General features: G+C 39.1%; 2 protein-coding genes across 2 annotated transcripts; both read right to left on the minus strand.

The window, feature by feature from the left end:
- Positions 1-1,342: 1,342 nt before the first annotated feature.
- LOC133251550 (hepatitis A virus cellular receptor 1 homolog) lies at positions 1,343-6,145 on the minus strand. Its single transcript, XM_061424164.1, has 3 exons — positions 5,542-6,145; positions 4,618-4,654; positions 1,343-2,258 (listed from the first exon to the last, which is right to left on the minus strand). The coding sequence occupies exons 1-3, from the start codon at positions 5,627-5,629 to the stop codon at positions 2,156-2,158; spliced, it is 228 nt and encodes a 75-aa protein (XP_061280148.1). The 5' UTR covers positions 5,630-6,145; the 3' UTR covers positions 1,343-2,155.
- Positions 6,146-8,677: 2,532 nt separating this feature from the next.
- Positions 8,678-17,049, minus strand: LOC133251549 (integumentary mucin C.1-like). The gene is made up of 3 exons (XM_061424163.1): positions 16,274-17,049; positions 12,563-12,658; positions 8,678-9,440 (listed from the first exon to the last, which is right to left on the minus strand). The coding sequence occupies exons 1-3, from the start codon at positions 16,674-16,676 to the stop codon at positions 9,352-9,354; spliced, it is 588 nt and encodes a 195-aa protein (XP_061280147.1). The 5' UTR covers positions 16,677-17,049; the 3' UTR covers positions 8,678-9,351.
- Between the last annotated feature and the right edge of the window lie 738 nt (positions 17,050-17,787).

Consider the following 17,787-nt stretch of genomic DNA (forward strand, 5'->3'; position numbering starts at 1 on the left):
ATATTAAAAAAAAAAAAAAAACAAGCATCCAGCCCTCATGGACCACTTAGGTGTGAATAGCTCTGAATGTCCCCCAAATTACTCAAGCATGAGTTATTTCAGGGTTTACTCAAAGTGAAATTAATCTCCAGTCTTTTAGCTGTTCATGTAGAAATGATTCTAAATGATTAAAATTATCCTTACATTTAGCCTTTGTCTAATTCTTCTGGGAAAACCAAAATTTAATTGAGTTGTGAAAAACAAATATAACACATGTATTGATCCAATATGAAAAAGACCTTTTATCCTTCCAAAACAATTTTAAAAATCAAAGTGGTTTGAGGACAATTTAGCGTTTTGTAGAAACTAGTAACACTCTCAAACAATACTATTATATTTGCAAACTCTATTTTCTAAAACAGAAAGCCTCTTTGCTACTCCTTCCCTCTCTTTTTTCCTTGTATTTATTTCTGCCCTGACTCATTCTAAAAATCAGAGCCTGCCGGTTGTCAACATAAGCACCTAGAACTGTGGCACTGAGGTAGCAAAAATATCATAAATTATATGGCTATTGATTTTCTTCTCCTGGTGTCTTCATGGTCTATTCAATACCATTGCTTCTGCTAACTGCTAAAATACCATCCTCCTCCCAAAGAAAGCATTTAATGCCTTGTATTTCCAGAACCCTGAGAAACCAAATTTGTCTATAATGGCAAAATTACACTCACTGCCATTTTTCTGTTGGGTAAATAAAAACCTGTACACACAATTTGAAACCTTGGGGACCCTAAGCAATATCACATTTGGAGTCAGTTGATTTAAAAAAAAAAAAAAAAAGGACAATCATGAAGCACTTGCATGTTAAGTCTTTTAAGTCCTGGACTAGATGTCCTGATTCTAAGTTGTATTCAGGTATTCTTGACAGCCTTGGTAACTGAGGTAGAAGTGTTTTTTTCTATCTTCCCAATGAGAATTCTTGAAGGAAAAGAGGATTCATGAGGTCTAAAGAGAATGTACAATTCTAAGAAGTATGTACAATTCTAAGTATGTCAAGGCTGTATATTGTCACCCTGCTTATTCAACTTATATGTAGAGTACATCATGAGAAACATTGGGCTGGAAGAAGCACAAGCTGGAATCAAGATTGCTGGGAGAAATATCAATAACCTCAGATATGCAGATAACACCACCCTTATGGCAGAAAGTGAAGCGGAAATAAAAAGCCTCTTGATAAAAGTGAAAGAGGAGAGTGAAAAAGTTGGCTTAAAGCTCAACATTCAGAAAACAAAGATCATGGCATCTGGTCCCATCACTTCATGGGAGACAGATGGGGAAACAGTGAAAACAGTGACAGACTTCCAAAATCACTGCAGATGGTGACTGCAGCCATGAAATTAAAAGATGCTTACTCCTTGGAAGGAAAGTTATGACCAACCTAGATAGCATATTCAAAAGCAGAGACATTACTTTGCCAACAAAGGTCCGTCTAGTCAAGGCTATGGTTTTTCCTCTGGTCATGTATGGATGTGAGAGCTGGACTGTGAAGAAAGCTGAGCGCCAAAGAATTGATGCTTTTGAACTGTGGTGTTGGAGAAGACTCTTGAGAGTCCCTTGGACTGCAAGGAGATCCAACCAGTCCATTCTGAAGGAGATCAGCCCTGGGATTTCTTTGGAAGGAATGATGTTAAAAGCTGAAACTCCAGTACTTTGGCCACCTCATGCGAAGAGCTGACTCATTGGAAAAGACTCTGATGCTGGGAGGGATTGGGGGCAGGAGGAGAAGGGGACGACAGAAGATGAGATGGCTGGATGGCATCACTGACTCAATGGACGTGAGTCTGAGTGAACTCTGGGAGTTGGTGATGGACAGGGAGGCATGGCGTGCTGCGATTCATGGGGTTGCAAATAGTCGGACACGACTGACTGAACTGAACTGGACTGAACTGCAATGATCAGAAAGTTTGAGCCAATTTAGTATAAAAAATTAGGACTCTGTGACAGAGGTTGACTTTACACAGTCGAGCTAGCATCACTCTATCCAGTGTCCCTGACTCAGAGGAATGCCATGGGAAACTGACTGAAAAATTCTGCAGCTGATTCAGAAGACTCTGACATGGTATCTTGTTACTTTCTTCTACAGTCAAGGGCATAACACTTTAGAATCTGGATCCAGGACTTAGTGATAGTCATCAATAATGTAGACATTGTCTTCTGATTGAATAGGCTTCAGAGCTGCATTTTTCAAAGCTCCAATGCGAGAATCTTTCAATGGAATCACACTGTAGAAACAATAACATGAGTAAGAGAAAAGAAGATCACTTCTCAAGTATGAGCAGCATATTTGTTTATGTTCATTCAAGCCTGGGTATTTGCATTTCTCTGAGCCCCATTCAAACATCCTATGAAATGAATAGAAGCTTCCAGAATTGTGAATATGAAGTTACAGGAAATTATTTTTTAATAAGGAGGTAGAAAGTTACACCTTTTGGTTTCAAAAAACTCACAGTGGTCTCTTTCAAGACACTCGTGCAATAGAACACAAAAATTTATAATCTAAGAAGACAAATACCACTCATCAAATTGAAGTACTAAACCAGTATGCACAGTCTCAAAGATGGCCAGGAAATGGTTTAGCTGGTGTTTTTCTAGCTGAGGACTGTGACCCTTTAGTGATGTTATTTAGTGGTATGTATCCTGTATTTAAGATTAATATATATAAGTATACAAAATATCAGAGCATATCAGATGTAGTAAAATACTATTGCTTCACCTAAGTGTGTTCTAGATCACAGAGTCAAAAATCACACCCTGCCTTAACAGTCAAAATTAGAAAGCCATGGGATAGATGAGTTTTATAACATGAATGCTCACACATCAAGTGTACAGAAAGGTCATTTGTGGGGTTTTGATATCAATGCTTTTTTAGAAGTTGTCTGTGGGTACTACTTTTATTACTTAAGCTTGCCCAGAAATGAAATGAAACTCAAGGAATCATCACTCAGCTCTGATCTTTAAACAGATTAGTCATACATGTGTGGAAACAGGTTAGGTGTCAGTAGCTCAAAATGAGTCAACAGGATATAGCTGCCTCCAAAAATAACATCATGAGGAAATATACCTTTTTGTTTTTCTTTTGTTTGCTTTTCTATATTATACAGCATCTTCTACAAAAAATATTTTCTTTTCGGTTTAGGTGATTAAAAACTGAAACTTTAAAAAAGTAAATACTGAAAGAACAAAAATGAACTAAAAGAATGTTATTCATGGTTTTCTGTCTGTAGGGAGTACTTATTTTTTTCCCACTCTTGGAAGCTGACAGTCAAAAACTCCTAAAAGTCTGGTTTTGGACTCCAAGAGACCTGCTGTGTGATGTGACCTTGGACGTCACTTAACATCTCTAAAGCTGTGTTCTAATTAGTAAACTGAGAATACTACTACTGCCTGTCTCACAGGTTTATTGCTGTGAAGGGCATGTCTGCAATAATAAAATCCAGCATCTATGGAACACTTGCAATATGCTGGAGATTATTCAAGGCGTATTTTGTGGACTGGCTCATGTGATTAACTCAGATGTAGGAAAGACTGGGTACAAACATCCAATGAAAGAGAACTAAGAATAATGGATGGCAGTTAAAGAGGGACGGATTCAGAACAAAGAAAGACTTTGCTTAAAACCCAAGCTGGACCAGATGAAGTTTATTTTGTTGGAAGTAGGTAGTGGTTTCCAACCTTTACAGATGCTTGAAAAAATGACTGCAGGGATGCATACAAAGAAAATTTAATTTTTTATTGGGTGAAGGGGTAAATTTGCAAAAACTGTAAATTGAAATGCCTGTGACGCCAGACAACTAATGTAAATGAACAGAGCAGTCTGGGTATGGAATAATAGGGGATGGTCGGAACCGTGGGGAGCTGGAGGCATGTCCCTATCCCCTGCCTTTGCGGGTCTTCAGCCTGGAGGTGTATTCCTGCAGATTTTTGCAGAGCTGCCTTCTGCTTCTTTGGGGCTCACTCACATAGCCTACTGCCCTGTTCCAGTATTCCCCATGGTATTTCTCTGGAAGTTCTAGAAGGCCCTGCTTATTCATTTATATGTTTTCTGTCCTGCTCATCTTTTCAGAATATAATAGAGATTCAATACACATGCAATAAACAAAGCACTGAATGAAATCAAATAACAAATTAAACAACCCATTCAAATGATCCCTGAAACAATATCTGCAATTTAGTTCTCTTGCTCTAAGAGATAAGGTTTGAGGTGTTGTTTCTATAGCAGTTATGACACAATGCCAGGGAAATAAGGAGGTGCTTGGAGATGGAAATGGCAACCCACTCCAGTATTCTTGCCTGGAGAAAACCAGGGAAGGAGGAGCCTGGGGGGCTGCCTTCTATGGGGTCGCACAGAGTCGGACACGACTGAAGCAACTTAGCAGCAGCAAAAGCAGCATAGAAATGCTAAAATCATCACTGGAAGGTCGAACAGCAATGGAGGTGCTCTATGTACTAGATTTTTCAGGATCCAGAGTATAAAATGGAGAACTCGGAAGGAAAAGAGGAGAGGGACAGAGAAATTTTCCTTATGTTTACTATATTAAGAACATCAAAAAGCATTATTAACACAAACCATTTCAAACTTACCGTAGTAGCTCCACCTTGCTCCCCAGGCAAAAATATCCTAAATTGAGGGGGAAATGAAGAGAAAATTAAACATGCAAGCCAAAGAGTTCATGAGATTTTTTTTCCAAACCAGTGTATTATTACAATTATTACTTTAATAAGAGCAAAATCAGTACAGCTCTCAGAGTCTAAAAAAAAATTAATTTAGAAGAAAGAATATTTTTAAAAAGAAGGAGAAAAAAAAATCAATCTGGACCCTAACCTGATAACTCCAGGTAACTTCTCTTGAATCTCTAGGAGCCAAGTAAGCCCCTTGGTATAGAGTAACTTCTGACTCATAGGTTTAGTGTATTGACCTACATGCCCTAGCTTACTTTAATGCCATTATATTTCACTGTAAAGAAACCCTGAATATTGCACTTCTCCCATAGAAGACAGGTTTTACACACACATACACACACAACTGGTAGAAGGAGACTATGAGGTGCTGGATGACTGTCATGTGAAACCCTTTGTTCTTCTACTAGCTCTGAAATCATGTACCATCCTAATGTCTCTTGTGCTTCTTCTATTAAGTGGGTGTTATAACCATCAACAGTTTTACCCCCAATAGGGATAAAAATTTGTTATTGAGGGAATGGGAAAAGAACAAAATGGGAGGGAACAAATGTTGTACATTACAACGGCTTTTGGCTTCCAAATCTCAACTTTACACAACCAGTGCTTATTTCTCCATATTTAATTTCTCCTATGGAGAATTTAAATATCATGTTTATGGAACAATAAATTTAAGATAAATAAAAAATAAAAAAAGAACCAGGTAAGAACCAAGAAAGTTACATGAAACTGATATCTTATGGAATGTACAGATACATGCATTTGGTTCAAGAATACTCCTGTGGGCTCAAGAATATTTCTGAATATTTCAGTCCTAAGGTGACTTACTTCTCCTAATCCAGAAAACCACAAACATGACCAACAATGCCAAAATAGTAACCGAGATTCCAACGTAGACTCCCTTGTTGGTGCTCATCCATGTTTCTTGTGCCAGTGCCGCAGGCTACAGAAACATCAGCAGATCAAACACAAAACAGAAAAATAAAACAATCTTGTTAGAGTTATAGGCAAAAAACATTTCAGAAAATAATACACCCAAATTATTGTTTATTGGCCCCTGGCTAGTTCTGGATCATGAGGGGTAAGACCAAATGATGTAAAGTTATAGCCTTATGATGAAATTCTAAGACAACTCAAAATTCAATATTTATTTGGGGGTGGTGGAAATGTTTACATCTTACATGCGGTGGTATTTAGAGAAGGGTACAGATTTGTTAAAACTCAAACTGTATGCTTCAAATGAGTGTGCCTGATTATTATAATTTATACCTATTTTTAAAATAATAAGCTCTTTTCATAAATAATCCTCTTATGATACTAATCAAAAATAATTTTGTTCCTATATAAGTTGCCATGGTGGTGCTATTTGAATGTGTTCAGTTACTGAAACTGGCCATTAATTAAAACACTTTTTTGAAGTAGAATTCAAGATTCTATATCTTTATAAATGGGCATGAAAGTAGCTGCTTAGATTTATGGCTCTGCTTAACAATTAAAATGCTGTGCAATTGGGGAAAAAGTAAACCCCAAATATAAAAAATAAACCCCAAATATACCAGGCCATCATGCTTGCCTCCTTTACATAGCTTAATTCTAATTCTAAAGATGTCCTACCAGGTAGGTATTTTAACAGAAAGGAAGTGAAAATCAGAGAAAAAGATTAAGTCTCAAGTCTCCTCCTGCATAAGAGTTTAATCCCTGGAGTCAGAACCCAGATTAACTTTTATTTAGTTGCTCTGTGACCCTAGCAAGTTATTTAGCCTCTCCAAACCTCCTTTTCTGTCAAATGCAAATTAAATAGGGTTCTTGGGAAAGGTACTTCAGGTACCTCCTGATAAATACTATGAGGAATACAGAGGAGGGTGACCCAGCCTCTGAGGTGTCCTTGCCTAAATGGAAAACAGTCAGTGCCTTGGGAGGGAAAAGCTGTGTTATCACTTTACTTGTGGGAGGGAAAGCAGTTAGATGGAACACAGGGTTATAGGAAGCAGTCTTTGCTTGCTTTTTAAAAAATATTATGTTACATAAAAACTGGAAGTTCATTTTAGAGTGTGCAGCTCAGGATAAAAAAAGAAAAACAAAAATCAACCATAATTTCAACATCCAGAAATAGTTACTATTACCATTTTTCATTACATACTGTTTTAGAATTTTATCTTTCTAAAGATAAAATTAAGTGTCTGTTAAGTAGTTTTCTTAACAGACACAGTTACCGTATCCAATGTATACTACAGTATATACATGATTTTATTTTGTATCTATAATCTATATATAATAAAATTTTTTTTTCATTCTGGGCAATGCCACATGGCATGTGGGATCTTAGTTCCCTAATCAGCCATCGAACCTCTACTTACTTCATTGGAGGCTGCTGCTGCATCACTTCAGTCGTGTCCAACTCTTAGCGACCCCATGGACTGCAGCCTACCAGGCTCCTCCATCCATGGGATTTTCCAGGCTGGAAAATTTTCCAGTACTGGAGTGGAGTGCCATTGCCTTCTCCCTCATTGGAGGCATGAAGTCTTAATCATTGGACTGTCAGGGAGGTCCCAATGCTATCTGAAAAGTTAGTTTTCTCATTTAACAATTGACACTGTCTTCTCATAGCAGTAAGTACACTGAAGTGACAACATTTTTAATGGCAATAAATGGGCATGCTTAATTGATAAGTTATTAATCTCATTATTGAACTTTTAGGTTGTTTATAACATTTTCATGATTATAAACAGCAGCAATGTATATCTTGTTTTATACATCTTTATGTATATGTTCATTCTCTCCTTAAGATGCAGCTCAAGAAGTTGACCTACTGGGTGGAAATATATGCTGCTTGGTTTTAAGATACTTGGGAGACACCTTGATATCTTCACGGTCAAGACACAAAAAGCCCACAATTGTGCTACCACCTATTGTGAACTTGCTTCTGTATTGCTTACATTATATAGAAGAGATTAATTGCTACTGAATATACCTGTCCTGCAGGTAACTGAGGTCAAAAACAATCTTCTCATTCAGGGTGTTTGTTTCTTTTTTTAAAACTAGCATAAGTCTGACTGACATGACATTTACATGGTGGCAGTTCTGCTATTTAACAAGAACAACAAATTCAGCTCATATCCATCAGATCAATCAGTAACCACATCATCAGAGTGATTAAAATCTTTCATATCATTCCTACATGGTAGTGTTCTCATTGTCACTAAGTTATGCAACATAAGGCCATTTGACGTCACATTAACCCCACTTTGCTTGAACTTGAATTTCTCTTATAATGTCCATGCTGCAATTTCTCACCACTTGCAATCAAGATTACTCTCATACCTGAATCTGTTCATGTTTTTTGCTTCTAAGAGTTATTTGCACATAGTGAATGGAAAGTTGTTTCACCCAAGGGAGCCAAAAGTAAAAATCTCACTGATAAATTCTTCTAACTTACACACAAAGATGAGGCTTTGATGAACATCATAAGACTATAGTCCCTTGGATTTTTCCCAAGCTAATTGTGGGAAAGTGCAAGAACAAATTACAGAATGACAAAGTTGTTGAAGATTTTAGGACCTTAATATGTCATCATATGGGGAGGATTATATATAGAAAGACTCAGAAGTGTGGCCTTAAAATTTCTCTATAGGAGGAAAATTGGATTGGAAAAGGATATTAGGGGGCCTATGTTTAAGGAACCACACTTTCACTGACATAATATTTTTGGTGGGGATGGCCCCCATTCCACTACATCATATCAAGGATTGTTATTTCTCTAACGATGATCTAAGTCTTTTTTGGTATGTAATGTTAAGTCACTATGCCTGAAATAATTCACTTTTTTTTTCTTATTTTCTGGTCAGGAGAAATTCTGTCTTGGGGGTATATGTGTGTCTAGAGAAAAATATCACATTTCAGGTATTTCTAACAAAGTAGTGCATCTATATAGACTTTTAAAATTAATTAAACTATCCATGAAATTAAAAGACACTTACTCCTTGGAAGAAAAGTTATGACCAACCTAGATAACATATTGAAAAACAGAGACATTACTTTGCCAACTAAGGTCCGTCTAGTCAAGGCTATGGTTTTTCCAATAGTCATGTATGAATGAAAGAGTTGGACTGTGAAGAAAGCTGAGTGGCAAAGAATTGATGCTTTTGAACTGTGGTGTTGGAGAAGACTCTTGAGAGTCCCTTGGACTGCAAGGAGATCCAACCAGTCCATTCTGAAGGAGATCAGCCCTGGGTGTTCTTTGGAAGGAATGACGCTAAGGCTGAAACTCCAGTACTTTGGCCACCTTATGCGAAGAGCTGACTCATTGGAAAAGACTCTGATGCTGGGAGGGATTGGGGGCAGGAGGAGAAGGGGATGACAGAGGATGAGGTGGCTGGATGACATCACCGACTCGATGGATGTGAGTTTGAGTGAACTCCGGGAGTTGGTGATGGACAAGAAGGCCTGGCGTGCTACAATTCATGGGGTCGCAAAGAGTCAGAAACGACTAAGCGACTGATCTGATCTGATCTGATCCCTATTTAAGAGTCAAATTTTTTCTTCCTTTATTTCTTAAATTAGAAAGAATCAATCTGTGGATTAGTTTGACAATAATAATCTCTAAATGTAACTTGATTCCAGAAGAGACATATAAGTGAATCAGGCTAATAAAATAGGAAGGAATATTCTTACAGTTTGATTGTTATGCCAGTGGGGATCTGGAGACTGTGTCACAGTGCCATTTCCATCTGCTCAACAAGAAAGAAAATTAATAAGAATTATAAAAAGATATTGAACTTTCCTGCAAGCACCAAATATATTCACACTGCCTTCTGATAATGAAGGGAAAGTTGAATAATCATATGGCCTAATGCTGTAGGCATCCCAAGAGTAATACCAAGTTACTAACATTTATTTATTTAAGTAGTAAGGTTGTGATTCTTAACCATTTTGTCATGGACCCTTTGAAAATGAACCCTTTTTTTTTTTCTCCCTATGCAGGGGAAAAATGCATGCTCACAGAAAATTTACTGACAATTTTAGACAAGTCAGAGTGACCCATTCTCAGAACTAGGTTAAAAATTACCACTTACGGATAAATAATCAACATTTTCTTGGCAGCTCAGAAACTTTCAGTGAGTGCTCAGAGGTCATTACACATCCAAAGAGCAGAATCACTCTGTTCAAAATGAACATTACATTGGTTTTACATTCAAAATGTGAGTGAAATGCACTAAGATACCTCAAACAGGTGGCATCCAACTCCTACATTATATGCCAGTGTGCCCAGACACTGATCCAAACGTGCTTTAGAAAATATGTTACAACACTCCCAAGGCCAGTATACCTTATACTACCTAAACTCCCAATATAAAAGGATACTATGCCTTAAAGTTTTCAATGTCCAAATTTTAATAGTGTTTTGAAATATCTCTTTTGTCCCACTGAACATATACTGTTGGCCCTTCTAAGCAACTATAGGTCAAATACAGGATTTTCTCTTTACTGAGTATCTATTACACACAAGCACTTTACATCCTTATACCCATTTTCTTAATCTGAAATTATAGATGATGTGCTGAAATGGTTGAAGTTTCCAACTCTGCTAAAGGACAAGAGCCTCAGCTCATAACCACTGCACACACTATGTTTCCATTCAATGAAAATACTGCAGGTCTCAGAGATTCCCGTACTACTGACAGAGCTAGAAAACCATCGTGTTCTAATGTTAGTGAAAATGAAGTAACCATATTCTCCCCAAGTTTTCACACATTACACTACTGTATCTACAATTTAAACATTCCAACACTACGTCTTCAAGAGACAAAGACAGTGTCTACAGTCTAGTCTCTGTGAATGATTTATGTTATAACCTTAAATCCTTAAGCTATAGAATGAGTGATGTTGTAAAAAAAAAAAAATAGCAAGGACTTGAGTTAGATGAAACTTGACTTTAGTGCTGACATGTCACTTACCAATGTGACCTTGACCAATGTCCTTTACATACACATTACATATATATGCATGTAAACATATGTATTTATATTTCTAGCTAGGATAACCTTGAAGTACAAGCTGACAGCACCCGTTTCATAAAGTTATCACATTAAATGATGCATGTAAGGTGCTTAACACCATGTTAAACAAATATCAGGTATCACAATTATGTTGCTATATAACAATAGGAGCAATGGGGAAGGAACACCATGCAATGGATTTTCCAAATATCCTCTCCTTCATTCCTTACAAACATGTAGTGAGGAATGAAACAACTTGCCCATGGGCGTGCAGCTTGAAACTGCCATTGGGGGGCAGTTGAATTGGAAGCTGTTTGTCCAAAGTAGAACTAAATGTCCTCCTCAGTCTGGCAATGGCAAGAAATAAACCTGCCCTGAAAGAATTAAATGAGATAATGCACAACAATTTGCTGGCACATACATCTAAAAAGGTAGGTGCAGGCCCTGTGAAAACCAAAATTCCTCCTGGACTAACATTCTTGGCTTTGTGAGGCTTTAACCCACTGAAGTGTGACTCGGGCACTGTGAGGATTTGGCTGAAGGGCCTCAGAGATGCTGCCAAGACGGCAGCAGTCACAGAAGTCATGGGGACACAGCTGCTGCAATGTCTGTTCCATGCTGCCAAGTCTACTTGACCAGGGTTTAGTGACATATTTTAGAGAATAATTTCCCATTTTCTACTTTGTTCTTTCTCTTAGCCTAAAAGTGTGGAGTGCAGTTGCCCCAACTGCTCTTACCTGTATTTTTATCTGCTTTCTCTTTGTTTCTGTGCCAAGAAACACTTCACACCAAGGATTCCATTTCAAAACCAAATGTAACTATTAGCTAATTTCAAGTAAATTGGTCCCTCTCTGAGTCCCGCTACATGTCCATTTTCAATTAAGAGTTTCCTTGAATGATTGGCAAAGTAGGCCACCCTGGGGGTCTCCTATAGCAACTCCTGAGCATGATGAATCATAGGCACAAGTTTTACAAAATCTTAAAAAATCTGACCTTGTTTGGATGCTTCACAGGCGCATGGACAAATAAGCCAGTTCTGCATTACAAAGGGGTTCACATGTGGCACTCTCCAAATTTACCTACATGGTTATCAGAGCTAGCTAGGAAAGATGACAATTCAGTATCATCATTCTCCATTACAGGAAAAACAGACTAATCTTACATCTCAAAAGAATATGGAATTTCCCAAACTAGGGAGAACTGGAGTCTTTGGGAGTGAAATAGCACAATCCTAGTGGGACCTGCCTCTTTGGCTCTGGTGTCCATGTCCTCAACCCAACTCAAAGTGTCCATGTGAAATGAAAGCTCGACAAGGCAGCAGGGGAGCCTCCTGGCTCTGTGTCGTGTCTGAGGCTTAGAGGAAGCATAAACAGGCAACCAGTTTGGTCTGGACCAGTTTGGATTTAATTGTTTTAAGGCTCTGTCCAGGGAAGTACGCCTAGAAATAAGTTTAAAGACAAGGCTAATTCAATTTATTTAGAAAAATGTGAATATGTATGTGGATGATCCCAAATCATACAAGCTGCCTATGTCACTCAAATGTACATATTTCTGGACATTCCAAGTAACATTCATTATTGCCACTCTATCACTTACCTCGTAGCTATGTCCCCAGATCTTTATCTCATATAACACTTGTAAGAATAAGTAAAATTTCCTCCATTTTCCAAAGGATAAAAACAGATTCAAAGAGGGTAATAAGACATTTGCTCAAGTTGCATAGCTGAGTGGAATAGCCATTGTTGGCATTCAAGTCATGCTTGTCTTATTTCAGAATATGTGCTCTGAACAATGTGCTAATATTTATCAAAATTTGAATGCTATCAGGTGTTGAGGAAAGAAACTGAAGTTACCTGTTGAACAAGAGTGCCATGGTGAGCTGGTTATGTTTCTTTCATACAGGGTAGTAGGCTGGCTTTCTGCTGTCTGAGTTGGAGAAGATAAAGAAGCTATAGGAATGACAAGAACGGAAAAATAGCGTTCGATTAGTGGAGGAAAATTTACACCCCCAGCAGAAAGAACAAACAAAACTAAATCAGAAATTACCCTTTGACTCTATCTTAGAAATGTATTAATATATGTCCTGAGGTATTACCCTGCTAGAAGGTATTACCCTGCTAGGTATTACCTGCTAGAAGAAGAGATAAGAAAGCCTTCTTCAGCGATCAATGCAAAGAAATAGAGGAAAACAACAGAATGGGAAAGACTAGAGATCTATTCAAGAAAATCAGAGATACCAAAGGAACATTTCATGCAAAGATGGGCTCAATAAAGGACAGAAATGATATGGACCTAACAGAAGCAGAAGATATTAAGAAGAGATCCCTCTTACACTGTTGGTGGGAATGCAAACTAGTACAGCCACTATGGAGAACAGTGTGGAGATTCCTTAAAAAACTGGAAATAGAACTGCCTTATGATCCAGCAATCCCACTGCTGGGCATACACACTGAGGAAACCAGAAGGGAAAGAGACACATGTACCCCAATGTTCATCGCAGCACTGTTTATAATAGCCAGGACATGGAAGCAACCTAGATGCCCATCAGCAGATGAATGGATAAGAAAGCTGTGGTACATATACATAATGGAGTATTACTCAGCCATTAAAAAGAATACATTTGAATCAGTTCTAATGAGGTGGATGAAACTGGAGCCTATTATACACAGTGAGGTAAGCCAGAAAGAAAAGCACCAATACAGTATACTAACACATATATATGGAATTTAGAAAGATGGTAACAATAACCCTGTGTACGGGACAGCAAAAGAGACACTGATGTATAGATCAGTCTTATGGACTCTGTGTGAGAGGGAGAGGGTGGGGAGATTTGGGAGAATGGCATTGAAACATGTATAATACCATGTATGAAACGAGTCACCAGTCCAGGTTCGATGCACGATACTGGATGCTTGGGGCTGGTGCACTGGGACGACCCAGAGGGATGGTATGGGGAGGGAGGAGGGAGGAGGGTTCAGGATGGGGAACACAGGTATACCTGTGGCAGATTCATTTCAATATTTGGCAAAACCAATACAATATTGTAAAGTTTAAAAATAAAATAAAATTTAAAAAAAATAAATAAAATAAAATGTTGGCTGGAAAAAAAAAAGAAGAGATGGCAAGAATACACAGAAGAACTGTACAAAAAAGATCTTCATGAACAAGATAATAACGACGGTATGATCACTGACCTAGAGCCAGACATCCTGGAATGTGAAGTCAGGTGGGCCTTAGAAAGCATCCCTACAAACAAAGCTAGAGGAGGTGATGGAATTCCAGTTGAGCTCTTTCAAATCCTGAAAGATGATGCTGTGAAAGTGCTGCACTCAATATGCCAGCAAATTTGGAAAATTCAGCAGTGGCCACAGGACTGGAAAAGGTCAGTTTTCATTCCAATCCCAAACAAAGGCAATGCCAAAGAATGCTCAAACTACCGCACAATTGCACTCATCTCACACGCTAGTAAAGTAATGCTCAAAATTCTCCAAGCCAGGCTTCAGCAATATGTGAACCGTGAACTTCCTGATATTCAAGCTGGTTTTAGAAAAGGCAGAGGAACCAGAGATCAAATTGCCAACATCTGCTGGATCATGGAAAAAGCAAGAGAGTTCCAAAAAAACATCTATTTCTGCTTTATTGACTATGCCAAAGCCTTTGACTGTGTGGATCACAATAAACTGCGGAAAATTCTGAAAGAGATGAGAATACCAGACCACCAGACCTGCCTCTTCAGAAACCTGTATGCAGGTCAGGAAGCAACAGTTAGAACTGGACATAGAACAACAGACTGGTTCCAAATAGGAAAAGGAGTACATCAAGGCTGTATATTGTCACCCTGCTTATTTAACTTATATGCAGAGTACATCATGAGAAATGCTGGGCTGGAAGAAGCACAAGCTGGAATCAAACTTACCGGGAGAAATATCAATAACCTCAGATATGCAGATGACACCACCCTTATGGCAGAAAGTGAAGAGGAACTCAAAAGCCTCTTGATGAAAGTGAAAGTGGAGAGTGAAAAAGTTGGCTTAAAGCTCAACATTCAGAAAATGAAGATCATGGCATCTGGTCCCATCACTTCATGGGAAATAGATAGGGAAACAGTGGAAACAGTGTCAGACTTTATTTTTGGGGGCTCCAAAATCACTGCAGATGGTGACTGCAGCCATGAAATTAAAAGACACTTACTCCTTGGAAGGAAAGTTATGACCAACCTAGATAGCATATTCAAAAGCAGAGACATTACTTTGCCAACAAAGGTCCGTCTAGTCAAGGCTATGGTTTTTCCTGTGGTGACATATGGATGTGAGAGTTGGACTGTGAAGAAGGCTGAGCGCCGAGGAATTGATGCTTTTGAACTGTGGTGTTGGAGAAGACTCTTGAGAGTCCCTTGGACTGCAAGGAGATCCAACCAGTCCATTCTGAAGGAGATCAGCCCTGGGATTTCTTGGGAAGGAATGATGCTAAAGCTGAAACTCCAGTACTTTGGCCACCTCATGCGAAGAGTTGACTCATTGGAAAAGACTCTGATGCTGGGAGGGATTGGGGGCAAGAGGAGAAGGAGACGACAGAGGATGAGATGGCTGGATGGCATCACTGACTCCATGGACGTGAGTCTGAGTGAACTCCTGGAGTTGGTAATGGACAGGGAGTCCTGGCGTGCTGCGATTCATGGGATCACAAAGAGTCGGACACGACTGAGTGACTGATCTGATTACCCTGCTATGTAGGCATTTCATTATCATGAATAAATCTGAATTAGATAATGAGCTGAGAGCCTAACAACAGAATTATTTCACTTTTTATACTTCTTTGGTTGTTCATCTGCTAAGTCGTGTCCAACTCTTTGCAACCCCATGACTGCAGCATGCCATGCTTCCCTGTCCTTCTCTGTCTCCTGGAGTTTGCTCAAACTCATGTCCATTGAGTCAGCAATACTGTCTACCCATCTCATTTGCTGCCACCCTCTTCTCCTTTTGCCTTCCATCTTTCCCAGCAGCAGGGTCTTTCCCAATGAGTCCGCTGTTTGCATAAGGTGGCCAAAGCATTGGAGCTTCAGCTTTAGCATTATTCCTGGGGTTGTCATAAGAATTAAGGGGTGTAATACTTATAAAGCAGTTAGCATGTTTCCTGACACAGGAAACAGAGTAAGCATTAACTTCACCGAAATCGTATCCTCAAGTGTTGGGTTAGGCTTCAAAATGGATTAAATGATCTCTATTCAGATTTTCATCATAATTCTATGTTAAACTGGGCCAAATGCACCATCCTTCTAAGATGTCCATGACCAGTGGTCTGGCTTTTTTTTTTTTTTTTTTTTTGCTATTAATGATTCCTTTGAGAATCTAATAAAAACCATAGGTTCCTCTCACTCTGAAAATGCTTAAAGATACAAAAGATGAAGATAAGAGGGTACAAGTGGTTCACAGATTCTGTGAAGCCAGGTTTGGAAACCTGTTAAGAATGCCTACCCTAGATTGTCCATATGCCTTAACACAGTGCCCTGGATGGTGCATATCCTGACTTTAAAAACTTCTGCACTTAGAAGTACTTTTGCTTACCTGGCTGGAGGTCCTTTGTGGGTGCTGGCATTGGAAGAGCAGAAGTAGAGGACCTCGCTGTCACTGGAGCAGTGGTGACTGTCATGGTTGGAGTAGTGGTGTTGATTGTTGTTGGCACAGCAGTGGTGGTGGTTGTTGGAGCAGTGGTGACCATTGTGGTTGGAGTAGTGGTGGTGGTGGTTGTTGGAGTTGTGGTGGGTGTTGTTTTGGGGGTAGTAGTGGTGGTTGTTGTAATAGTGGTAGTCGTTGTTGGGGTAGTAGTAATGGTTGTCTTTCTTGTAGTGGCTGTTCTTGGAGTAATGGTGGTAGTTGTCCTTCTTGTAGTGGGGGTTGTTCTTGGAGTAGTGGTGGTGGTTGTTGGAGTAGTGGTGGTAGTTGTTGTAGTAGCAGTGGTGGTGGTCATTGTCGTTGTAGGTGGAGCTAGAAATCAACATGAAAGCAGGGATTCATCAAGCAGCAGGAAACAAGAGACTCGTGCTGGGCCTGTGCACCAACACAACCACGGAGACTGTCCCCAGGCAGAACTTGGCACTTATCTCCCATGAACTCCAAGTTCTTGTCATGGGTCAACTAGAATCTGTGACTGAGGAGGGAGTGAAGACATGGTCACAACAAGGCAACAGCGGCATTTAAAGGATGATATTTTGGGAGGTGTTGCTATTCAAAAATGACACATGGGATTTGTGTTGAAGCAGTTTGTAAAGACTAGTCATACATATCAGATTTACATATCTTCATAAGCGTCCGTGAAGGAGGGGAATGTGTCTAGAGCCTGAAGCTGTCTTTGTCCTCTCAGCAGTACATGACTAGAACCCAAATAGTAGTTCCAAAGAGCCAGAATATTGACCAAATAAATAGCATTCACTTCTGTCAGTTCTAAGGGCACCCTCCCAACATATCTGCATCCTAAATGTGGATTAATCCACATCATTAACATACGCTGGATAACACAGATGCCATATGCCACCCGGGAAGCCCTGAAAACAGTCATAGATAGTATATACATGAATGGATGGGGCTGTGTTCTAATAAACCTTTATTCATTAAAAAAAAAAAAAAAAACTGTTGGTGAGCTTATTTTATAATCTGATCTGGTCCTATGGCTACAGTTTGCCGACCTGGGTCTAACAGTGTAGTTAAAGATTTTGAAGAACAGTGCAGACTCAATCCCCTCCCTTCAATTTGAAATGAAACCTAAGAAAAAGAGGAAACAAGAAAAAAATCTGATCAAAAGAGTATAACAAGGAGGAAATTTAATCAGCTTGTTCCACTAATGTGTCTTGCTCAGGAGTAAATATTTCCTAAGAAAGAAGCTAGGACACTAAGGCTAGGAAAAGCTGCTGGGGAAGAGCCCTAAGAGAGGTTGAAAGTAAGCTCATTCTCTGAAAAGTGCAAGAAAACTTAAGTGAAGTATTGGGTTGGAGGCAGAGAGTCACTTTGGCTCAGTTATGAATCCGTCCAAGGAGCAGTGGCTGCGCGGGCGCAGGAGGGCCTAGAGGAGCTATTCCACGTTC

The sequence above is a fragment of the Bos javanicus genome, chromosome 7 (genome assembly GCF_032452875.1).
Source record: "Bos javanicus breed banteng chromosome 7, ARS-OSU_banteng_1.0, whole genome shotgun sequence".
NCBI lineage: Eukaryota > Metazoa > Chordata > Mammalia > Artiodactyla > Bovidae > Bos > Bos javanicus.

Excerpts from the sequence above, each read along its gene's own strand:
- LOC133251549 (XM_061424163.1), bottom strand. The coding sequence starts at position 16,676 with ATGACCACCACCACTGCTACTACAACAACTACCACCACTACTCCAACA. Across the intron at positions 12,659-16,273 it reads CACAAAGGACCTCCAGCCAG|CTTCTTTATCTTCTCCAACT; the intron begins GTAAGCAAAAGT and ends TCATTCCTATAG. Across the intron at positions 9,441-12,562 it reads ATGGCACTCTTGTTCAACAG|ATGGAAATGGCACTGTGACA; the intron begins GTAACTTCAGTT and ends CTTGTTGAGCAG.
- LOC133251550 (XM_061424164.1), bottom strand. The coding sequence starts at position 5,629 with ATGAGCACCAACAAGGGAGTCTACGTTGGAATCTCGGTTACTATTTTG. Across the intron at positions 4,655-5,541 it reads GGTTTTCTGGATTAGGAGAA|GATATTTTTGCCTGGGGAGC; the intron begins GTAAGTCACCTT and ends CCCTCAATTTAG. Across the intron at positions 2,259-4,617 it reads AGCAAGGTGGAGCTACTACG|TGTGATTCCATTGAAAGATT; the intron begins GTAAGTTTGAAA and ends TTGTTTCTACAG.